General features: G+C 39.4%; 1 protein-coding gene across 1 annotated transcript in view; it reads right to left on the bottom strand.

Moving 5' to 3' along the window:
- Window positions 1-1027: 1027 nt before the first annotated feature.
- The window catches only part of MAP1B (microtubule associated protein 1B), a 68476-nt gene continuing 58263 nt past the window's right edge, over window positions 1028-11240 (bottom strand). Inside the window, exons 6-7 of the mRNA XM_079995274.1 lie at window positions 8183-8421; window positions 1028-6708 (exon numbers count right to left, since the gene is read on the bottom strand). Coding sequence (XP_079851400.1) covers window positions 6553-6708; window positions 8183-8421 — 395 coding nt within the window. The 3' untranslated portion in view covers window positions 1028-6552. The remainder of the gene's footprint in view (window positions 6709-8182; window positions 8422-11240) is intronic.

The raw sequence follows: 11240 nt of genomic DNA, 5'->3' as shown, positions 1-11240 counted from the left end.
GAGACCTGTGGAGGAGGCAAGCTGGTCGCAGGAGGGGGGGGGACTCCCTGCATTCTTCAGCAGCCTGCCTCATCACTGCCTCTTGGTCCACTTCCTCTCCAGCCTCTGCTTCTGCCTCTGAGTTTCAACTGCTCTCTGCTACAGCCTCTTCCTGTTCACTAAAGCCTGTTGCCTCTTCAGATTCTGACACCTCCTCCTCCCAGTCTGCTCCCTCTTCTTCCTCTGACCACTCATGTGTCATTCCACCACCAATCCCTGGGTTCTGAGCCCTCTTCCCACCACACCTCTGCATCCAACCAGTCAATGACAGCCGCAGTACTTCCAACAGCAGCCAGTCAGATGCCCCTGGGAAGCTCACAGGTAGGCTGTGATTGTGATGGTTACTCCACACCCCATTTGTCTCCCACATCTACTAACAGAATTCATCTGCTACATAATAATTACATCTTGCAACCCTTTCTTTCCTTTGCTGTTTCCAGGAATGCGATTTGAGAAGAGAGTTGAAAGTGCATCCTCATATAAATACAAAAAGAACCCACACTGACACTTATAACTATTTTTGTATTTTATTGTGGAACTGAGCTTGTTTCCTTTACATCAAATATCCTCAACAGAAGACGGGATATTGCACACAAATATCATAAAAGCACTACATATTACTTTCACTGGAAACTAATTTTCTACATTAGATATGACTGGATAGAATAGAGGTGATGAAGGATTATAAGACATAAAACCATACACAGCTGCAGACCGACACAAACAAGACCATTCGGAACAAGAGAGAGAGGAGTGTGTGAGGAGCTTCTCAGCCAGCAACAAGACTTTCTCGCCATGGTTTGGAAGAATAAATGGCTGCATGCAAACGTGAAAGCATCCTGGAACTTCAGAATTGCGCTTTTACCAATGTGAGTACAGCCCAGTCTTGTATGAATAGAATGGAGCTCCTAAAGCTAATTCAGTGCAGAGAAGCATTCCCCCCCCCATAAATGTTCAAGGTTTAGATGCTGCATTTTTATTTATTTAGTTAAAATCACAGCGAACTTTCTTCTTTTAAAATAGCAAGCATCTTTAACAAGGCAAATAATGCAATTTGCAAATGCGTTTTGAAGAACTGCTTGTTCCTGGTTTTTTGTTTTGTTTTGTTTTGTTTTGTTTTGTTTTGTTTTTGGGGTGGTTTGTCAACTATTCAGTGAGAATATTATCACTTACAGAAACTCTCTTTTTGTTCTGTAAGTGTAAAGATTGTATTCCCCCCTCCCCATTGCTTAATAATGCCAGACCACAAAAACTACTATTTTCCTCTGAGCAAGAACTTCTGGTTACATATGGACAAAGAAGAGGCCTAGGACATAAAATTTATAATGCAGAGCGTCTCCTTGGCGCGGGAAGCATTGGGGCAGGGAGACTTGGAATTTTCCCCAGCAAATTTATTTTCTCAGTTCAGTGTTTTTAGGTTCCTAAACTGCTTAAGCTATTGAAGACAGCTAAATACATTCATATACACATTTGGATCCATTCACCACAGAATGAGAAGTTAAAAATAACTCAAAGAGACAAAGAATGGGAATGGAATCAAAAAGGTAGGAATTGTTGTAACCAGACCCACCATATGAAGATGAAAAGGCATGCAAAAGAAGATCCATTTTAGGCTACAATCTTATGCACAATTACCTAGGAGTAAATCCCACCAAACTCTGGGGATTAGCTTCTGGGTAGACATGAATAGGACTGCACTGTCAAGTTGGGAAATGGACTGTGATCTCGCCTAAACAGTCACTGAATTTCATTCAATGGAATAGTACTATCATAAAGGCTACGATTAGGGGAATGTTACCAATGGGTAATACCATCATTTTCTAGAGTGCTATCAGCACTCAAATATTGACACATTAAAATTAGGCTAATCAATATTGAACCATGCTTCTAGTAATCTGTGCTGAGCTGCAGAGCTCAGAATCAGTATCCATGGCATTTCCTGGTTGACTGTCAATAAGCTAATTGTGTATGGCTGTAACTAACACAATTAGGTTAGTTGCACAGGCAAGAAAGGCATTAATTTGGTCAAGAGGAGTTTTTCTTTTTAATAAAAAAAGAACACCGCCAAAATTGGCTGCCATTGAAAACTTGTGTGTGCGTAAAAAGCAGATTTGTTTAGAAAATTTATACCCCACTTTTGCAATCTTATTCAGAATCCTGAAACGGATAGCTCAGGCCATCCAAGAAATTGTTGCACAAGAGGAAGGCGCTCCCCTTCATGGTGGGGGGATGGGTATCCATCTCATACACTTTCCATCGCCCTGTATCCTTAAAAATATGTTCCTGAGGGTTCTCGAACCCCTAAGAGCCAGTTCTCAAGAAGCACATTGGGTTGCAGACCTGTGCGCATGTTTCTGTGTGCAGATTGATCAGGGACATGGCTTCTGCACAATTGAGATCTTTGAGATGAAGCTGTACAGAGTATCATTTTTTTTATATACAGGAAAATGTTTGCTGATATCCAAGAGCTGAATGGGGCTATCAAACATTTTTGAGGCATTTAAAAGAAGAAGTAGTGCACCCAACATAAATACCTGATTAAATTTTTGTTCCTACAACAAAAGATGTATGAGAACGATTGAGGATGTTCTTAGAGTGAAGGAATGTTAAGGCTGGATTTGAACCCCATTGAGGCTGCAATCCTACATGCGCCTATGTGGGAATAAGCCCCCCTTGAACTGAGTGGGGATTACTTCTGAGTTAGGCATACATAGGACTGCACTGCTATGCTGATTTCAACTAATCTATGGGACTGCTGGTGTGCATATGACTAGAAAGACTGCCACTTCTCGGAGGGCGTGGAGAGATGGCAGCTTCTCTTTTGTACATATTCATTTAATATTGCTATTTAGGGCTGAACTAAAAGAAAGTCTTCATTTTTTAATTAAAAGAAGCAGCTTGTTTGGAAACAGGCCAAGTGGCTACTTTCACATACTCGCTTGCTGTTAACGGCATTCTTCTATTTATTTATTTGCAATATGTTTATAAAATATACTCCCACTAAAAATGATTTAATTTCTGCTTACATATAAAGTGGTGGGCAGATCATAAAACAAATAATTTCTGCACAGTTCATTGATAAATGGAATATTGTGTTAGTAACTTGGTAGACCCAAAGCTGCAGAACCCTGGAGACCTACTTGGGAATAAGCCACACTGCAAGACTTGCTGCTCGATCCATAACGGGATTAAGACTGTAAAAAGCCAATCCTCCTTGACCCTTTGCTAACAAGGCAAGCTCAGGATGTGGTGCAGTAACAACTGTGGCCAGTGCATCGGCACACTTAATGTGCTGTTGATGGTATTGTGCTAACTCATCCAGTGTGGACGAGGGCACTGCCCAAGATGCACCACATCAGAGATGCTGTGTAGCTGGGCTACGAAAAGCTAGTGTTGAGCTGCAAAAGGGGCAGGCAGGAGTACCCAGGGCTCATCAGCTATGTGGCATTTCAGCTTCATGATGCCAGCAGTTTCAAATCACAGGTAGCGGAACTAACTTCCCCCACTTCAGGATTCTGTTTTAACTATACTGGGACAAACCACTCTGTGCTGTGGTGCAAATTCCTCTTTAGGTTTGAGCTGTTCACATTAGGAAAGAAGCATTGTACATACACTTAACTTAGAAATTCTGCCTCTTTCCACAGTACATTTCCCTTTGTCTTTCGTACCACAATCATATGGAATTTTTAAGGACGCGAGTCCCAAACTACTGCTAGTTGCTTCCATGTATATTATTCCAATAAAAGCAAAGAGACCACAAGAACACAAGCTTTTGAATGACCTGGGTGAAAGAATAAATAAAGTAGCATCGCTACAAAAGTCAAACAAAAATAAAATATTAGAACTTTTTTTAAAAAAAAAATGCACAAAACATTTAACAAACAATATTTCACAGCATTAACTGGGCTAACACAGCCCAAATTAAAAGAGGGGTTGTAGTAGTATGAAAAATAATTTTTTTAAAAATCAGCAGTGCAAATACACATCTATAAAATAAAAATAAACAATGTTAACCATTGAAATAAATTATAATAGAAAATAAAATGATATAAAATCCACTATTTAGGGAATCAAAGTCTTCTGCAAAAAAACAATTGGCACAGAACAAAGCAAATTCCTATTACGGCGGTCATGTAAATTCCTTACAAAACCACAAAATAAAGCGTAATGGATATTGTTGTATGCAGTGATAACTGCGACCCAGTCCTCAAGATATTCTACCAGCACCAGTAAGATTTCCATGAAGCTTCAGGTACTACCACAGGTTCTGTGATGCCCTCACCCTTTGACAACTGCCTTAATAATGAGTAGCCTTCCCTCAAGCTGTGCGTGATAGTTGGCTTTTTTAAAAAATCAAAACTTCTGCCCCAAGGTAACACAAATTCTGTGACAACTGAAGCTTAATTCTGCAAGATGCATAAATTATGCACATTTGCATGACTTCTCTTATGTTGCATAATTAATTTTCTGACTGCTAATCTTGGGAAAATGCAAAAGGCTCCACAGGGTACTGAGATTCCCGCCAGCCACTCCTCTGGGTCCTCCCTGTAACCATAAGGGTTAAAAAGAGAGGAAGAGCGCTGAAATTCTCAGAAAGCTGAATTCTGTAATCAGCTTTTCTGCACCCTTCACAGAATTGCAACATTCACACAATCCTAGTTTTTCTTTTGGAAGGGATCTGTAAATACGGGGAGCACGAACTTGCTTGAGCTAATTTTAAGACAGGTACCAGGAGAAAGGAAAACCTACAGTAGGTAGAGCCAGTTCTTCTGCTGCCCCAACTAGTAGCCCTGAACAGTTGGAGAAGTGCATTGCAGCAGCATCCCAAAAACTGCCAATCATAAGCTGCTTTCGTTGATACATCCCGCCTCCAAAAAAACATTGCCACAAGCAAGTGTTGGGTTGCTTGTGCCCTTGGGCCAGCCCAGAACCTAGGCAGTCTCCTGGCGAAAAGGAAGCCAGCCTGCATTTTAGTTCTCGGGTTCTTTAATCACTGACACATAATAGCATTTTTTTAGTGTGCTCCCTGCAAAATTATTATCGGCAGTTAACTATGTTCAATAAATACAGTACTTCATTCTCACCAGAACCTCAAAATAACATTGCGCACTTGTCTTACAAAACTACTTTAAAAAAAAATCCCTTCACCTGATTTTTTTTCTTTGCAATTTTCCTGTAAACAAAACTTCTGTTTAAAAATTCATCTATTAAAAGTTCGCACCTAGCTAAAAAAAAAAAAAAATCAAATCTGTACATTTGTTCCCATATTCGCTCTTAAATTAACAGTCAAAATAAGGTGAGACAAGGCTCCAAAAGACTGTACAGAGTGCAGAGAACCTTTTGCAACATTCTGTATGTGTTAATTTCTGGTACCGGGCGCACCCTTTCTTTCACAAGGGAAAAGGGGGAGGAGGAGAAAAAGCAGACTTTCAAAAAAAAAAAAAGGCTTGCTGTTCAGGTGCACAAATGAAGTGCTCAACTTACATGCATAATTCATAGCACCAAGCTGTTTGACCAATCAGAGAGGTTTCCAGTAGCACACATGCACACGCATACTTCTGTACTGGTGTAACTATAATCCTACACAGATGTTTTTATAAACTTGCTATCTTGCATTTAAAAAATAAGTGCATCAAGTATCTTTGTACATTCAAGTCACATTCTAAGGCAAATTGTCTACCATAGGTACTCCCAACTGCTTTGGTATGTTGCTTCAGTAAACTTGAGTGTGACTTGGGTGTTTCAGCATGCAAGTTTGTCAAATTTAAGAGTAGACTAGATGTATTTTTCACTGGGAGCATGCCTTAGACCAACATGTTTGCATGTTAAACCGAATGGGGTTCAAACTACTTGCATATATTGCCTAGGAGAGTTTTGTGATGCGAATATGACATGTTCAAAGTGAAGTTGCCAACAGCAAGTAAGTGTTTTGTATCTTACGTCCCTTCAAAGCCACATTCGGTTTCACGTAATTTTCTAGCTAATTTTGTCACTAAATTAAAACGCCCGCTCTTGCAGTAATTCAGACTAATGCAAACCTACATCTTTCTTTTTTATGTGATGGCAGACTGCAGGAAGCAATATATTGATTGCTTTGAGAGTAATGCAAAACTAATGATTTTATTCTCCTCTACTCCTCTCTCTCGCTTTCTCTCCCTGTCTTTCTCTCAAGGGCAAACGCCCCCATACCTGGCAGAAGTCAGCAGTGTTTGCTAGTGCATGGTTTCCAACTGTTCAGCGGAGATGAACCAGAATCTGCAGGTTTTGCAGTAATTTGAACCCTATGGTGGGGATACTGTTATTTCCCTTAGCAATCAGCAAAAGACTGGAAAAAAAAGATTAGTGACTTGCATCACTGTGATACAGTATAGCATTTGGCAAGTATATATATATATATATATAGTTCGGCAGCTGAATTAGATGGGTTACATTAGAAAAGGTGTTTTCAAATTGAAGAATGTCTGGAAACAAAGTTTAAGGTTGTGATGCATTGCTTTTTTTCTTTTTCTTTTTCTACAGTTCAATCTTGCATGCAGGGAAAGATTCATCTTGCATAACAACAGTGCTGCTGCTCGCCAGTACCATGATGTTAAGGTCCTGTTGTTTCTCGTGGGTCTCTTGATACCATTCCCTCATCACCTCCGAATCATGGGTAGGGATTAAGGTCACCTGCAATACAAGAATACGAGAACAGAGGACACATTAAGATCAAACAGAAGGCGGTATTAATGTGTGAGCAAGTCTTGAGAATACTGGCCCCCATTTTGAAAGAATACTTCTGTGGCTAACACCAGTAGCAACTAGGTGCAACAAAAACATTTATCAGAAGACTCTATGTCTCAAGACATATGGTCCTTATGTAAACAAGACAGAGACTACTTGGGGTACAGTATAGAACTTCAACCTCTACAATTGTGAAATGGGAGCCTCTGACATTTTAGGCACTAAGTTCTACATATCCACATTTTTCAAAATACTGAACACATGATGTGCAACACTATCACAGTTTTGTATGGCTGAGGGCATCCTTTAGCCCCATCCACGGAAGAGCTGCTTCTCCATAACTGGCCTGGCCCATTATAACTGTTAATTAATTACCTTCTGCATGTGTGTCTTGAGGCAATCTACACAACACAGTAAAAATAGTTAAAGCAGAAAATAAAAGCAAATGAACTAAAAATAAAATAATATAGAAGGACACACTCATGGCAGAGGCCTATTAATCCAGTTGAGAAAGCTTGACCATGGTGTTGGGTTATTGAAATATTACCCCAAAATGGCTCACAGAAAACCAGTTTCCAAGCATTGAGCACAATGTTTAAAGATGTACTTAAGCCATACTCAAAATCTTGGATATAGAACATGAAACCATTAAAATATATAGTAGACACACAAAATTGGGTATGCCTTGCATTTGAAGACATGGGACTACCACATTGCGTCTAGTTCTGCACTTAAACATCATTCAAAGTCTGAAAAAGGCACCTACAGTAAGGTTTTGGTAATATGCAAATAGTCAATTAAAATGTATGATTAGTAATTAACACAAACTGTGGAAGATTAAGAGAAAAAACAATTTTCAATATAGCTCTAGTTGTTGTTTTAAATCATGAGCTTATGAGAACACTTTCCTCCCCACTGGCTGTATTCACATGCCATGGTAAACCATAATTATTGATTTACAGTGAACACACAGACAATTGCTAACTTGATCCTCTCCTAGCAGGGTCAATTGCTAACTTGATCCTCTCCTAGCAGGGTCGGAGCAGCAAAGCAGAAGTCCTGACAACTCAACTAAAGACTGCTTTGTTTTCCTCCAATTGAATTGCCATGTGAAGCCAAGGTTTGTTCTTGTTTTGCCAACCATGGTTTGTTTGGGAGAAATAAACTATGATTCCTGACTCAGAAACAATGCTAAGTCCGTGCTTGTTTTTCCATGGGAGTGATCTTTATAGTAATGATAAACCATGCATTCTGGTTTTACCATGGCATGCAAGAGGGTCACTGTGACCAGAAAAAGCTTGAAGAAACTTGTTATCAAATATGAGGCACCTCTCAGCATCTTGTTTTAGGAGATTTCTCAAAGTTCCTTGTCACTTTTTTATCTCTTCAGATTTTAATTCACAAATACTGGAGAGCCTACCTGCATGTTGCTTCCCCACTGAGCCTTGCCCTCCAGCAGAGAATCCAGGACAGCCCTGCTTGGTTCTTCAGCAGCAGGATCATTCCCACTCACCACGTAGTAGGATGACCTCACCCTCTTGAAAAACTCTACATCCACATTCTTGCTGTTGCTGTGGTTGGGAATATAGACCAGATCCAAATACACAGGAGGTCCTGGAGGCACAGCTATAGATTTTGTTTGTTTTACATTTCCAGCTCCTTAAAAAAAAAAGCACACAAACACACACAAGGGTCTTGTCTGAGTTGTTGATGAGAAAATGTGACCTTAGAAAACACGTAATTTAAAGTTGGACAGAACTAGCTTGTCACACTTTGACTGTGGAACACATATTCCCCAATGAATACTACTGACTCTTAAAAGATTTGCTAAAATATGACAGTTAAAGAATCAAAGACTGCTTAGTGAGGAGAACAAGAGGGGAAAATATACCTGATCAGTTCTTATATAGTTTTGTTTTAAACCCTCATCATCAGGTACTTTGTATCATGTAACAGGATTGGTTAATTCAAGAATTGTCATGCAGAAACTGTGATTATTAAATTGTCATTCAAAAAAATAGGATTCTTCAACAGAATTTATGGAACATCAAAATTTTTGGGAAATTCCTGAAGGAGGTCCTTCTATTATACAGTTTTCAAGTTGGAAGAACTACTGTCCCAAATGCCAGCTCAAAGGTCACTCAGATGTTGGAACCAGGAAAAGGTTGACCCAGACCATTATGATGAGAGCTCTAAGCAAAACCATGGCAGAACAGTAGCACCTTGCAAGATATATAAGAGCAGCAATGCAACTGCGTTTAAGAACTGAAAGTAAGATTTTCTAAAAAGAACTTTTGGGAAAGAGGCCAGGAAGAAATCAGGAGATCAGTTGCTCAACTTGTTCAAAAGATGTAGGTTGTGTTTACGTTCAGCACCTTCCAAGTTTGTGAGGTCAAGTACTCATTCTCACCAGCCACAATTCAACATTATGCAATTTCTCATGTTATTCATCTTTGTTGTCATTTAATGCTCCTATTGCACAACAGCACTCCCCAAAATTAAACAAGAAGGGGAATGGGAATCAGTATATGGCTTCCTATATAAAGAAGTAGAAATACTAGGAGATTCAGTATCACAGTGGATGCTAATCAAATACAGCATAGGAGAATATGCAAAATGAAGCTAGGACTGGCTGGGTATTGTGCTACCACAGTACTGTGCTACCATTGTACTTCTTCCATTCATGAAAAAGAAACTGGTAATACAAGGCTAATAGAGACAGGATATACAGAAACAATAGCACATGCTAACTGCAGTGCTAGTTCTGCAAAAAAGGCAGGATACCAAAGGCAAAATGGGAAAGCCATTCTGGTTTGGTTTGGTTTTTTAAAAGGCTGACAATTTGCAGCTTCTAATGCTTACAGTTCTTTCAGAAAATATGAGCTAAGGCACCAGGGGAGTGCATGATGAACATGGATTACATCTATGTGTTTGCTTGCATGCACCCATCTTTTTGCTATTTCTACTGTTCTAGGCATTCATGAAAATTCAGGAAGATCTGCCCATAGGCTTCACTCTGTAAACAAGAAATAGCTCTTATACATATTCCACCTTCCTCACTTTTCACTATAGTTCTTCTAGCAATCAATACAATACCAAACTCTTTGATGGGCACCTCTGGACCTTTTCTTGTAGCCAGTTGCTTGGCTGCCTAAAATGTACACAGTGTTTCATTTCTACAATGAGGGATGTTATAGGTCAAGGCATTCTCAGAAACCTTTTACCTGCTAACTGGACCCTTATTCTTTCCAAAGTAACAATAATGTACATGGTATCTAAGCCTTTCCTTCTTTCTGGAACAGATTTTTCTAGCACAATGTAAACCATAGCAGCAGCATTTTTACTGCCTAAGGTGTGAGTAACATACCTTTAGCTTCAAACACCTGTATGTGCATTGACCACAACATTCAACTTCTATCACTATTTTGGGAAGCAGGCCTGTCTGCTTTTGAGCCACTGTGTGTCTTCCCAGTCCAACCTGTTATTCAGGACTGAATTAAAACAATCGGAAAAAAGCTATGCCCCTACCCATTTACTATAAAGGGGAATATAAAAGCGGCTATAATATAATTCCCTTTTCACAGAGGTGGGTGTAATTTGCAGACATAGGAGCCTACACAGATGTTAAATGTAGCAGCACATTGTCCAAACTCTATGGCATTACACAGTAAGTAAATAAGTAATAATAATAATAATAATAATAATAATAATAATAATAATAATATAAAATATCCATAGCAAGCATTTCTGCCATGTCAAATCTGGATCTATTCTTAGTCATTCTTCAATAACAAATGGATAAACAAATATCCATGAATAATTAACGTTTGATCAAAATACTGTTAAACTGTACAATGGATGGCATCAAAATTATGGAAAGCAAAAGCAGGAACTTATGTAGGTTTATGGTTGCATATGTGAAATGATTGTTTTTAATAACCAATGTACAAGCATAGGTACAAAAAACAGGCAACAGAATTCATACTTAAAACTAAGCCAAACCATAGATAACTGTGAACAATAAAGCATGTCTGGGCCCAGAGGTAAAATAACAGCCACTTTGCTCTTCCCTGCTGCTTCAGTACCCCAAATCAGCCCATGGTTTCACTTAGCATTACATGCAAATCTGAGCTCATGCTATGTATCTGCAAAATAAGTCACAAATGGTAAGCAAAGAGCCAATCTTGGCTACAATTTGTGGTTTGTTCGGAGTGGATGAAACCATGAACACATATGTTCACACATATTGCTAAGCCAAGTCATGCCATGCTCTGGGTAGCATGGCAGCAGCAGGACTGGGAGAGAAGGGGAAAAGCCATGATTTTTGCTCCAGGATGCCTCATGATTGCAGTTTGCCTTAGTTTGCCTTAGCATTATGTGCAAACTGGCCCGCTATCATAGCTACGTTCTCTTTAGATGATTGTTTCACAACATAGGTTGAATCTGTAGCTGAAGCAAACAAGTGCTGCATCTAGGGT

This window comes from Podarcis cretensis (genome assembly GCF_951804945.1).
Source record: "Podarcis cretensis genome assembly, chromosome: 11".
Taxonomy (NCBI): domain Eukaryota; kingdom Metazoa; phylum Chordata; class Lepidosauria; order Squamata; family Lacertidae; genus Podarcis; species Podarcis cretensis.
The sequence above is the reverse complement of the archived record's forward strand: the minus strand, read 5'-3'. Positions and strand labels throughout refer to the sequence as shown.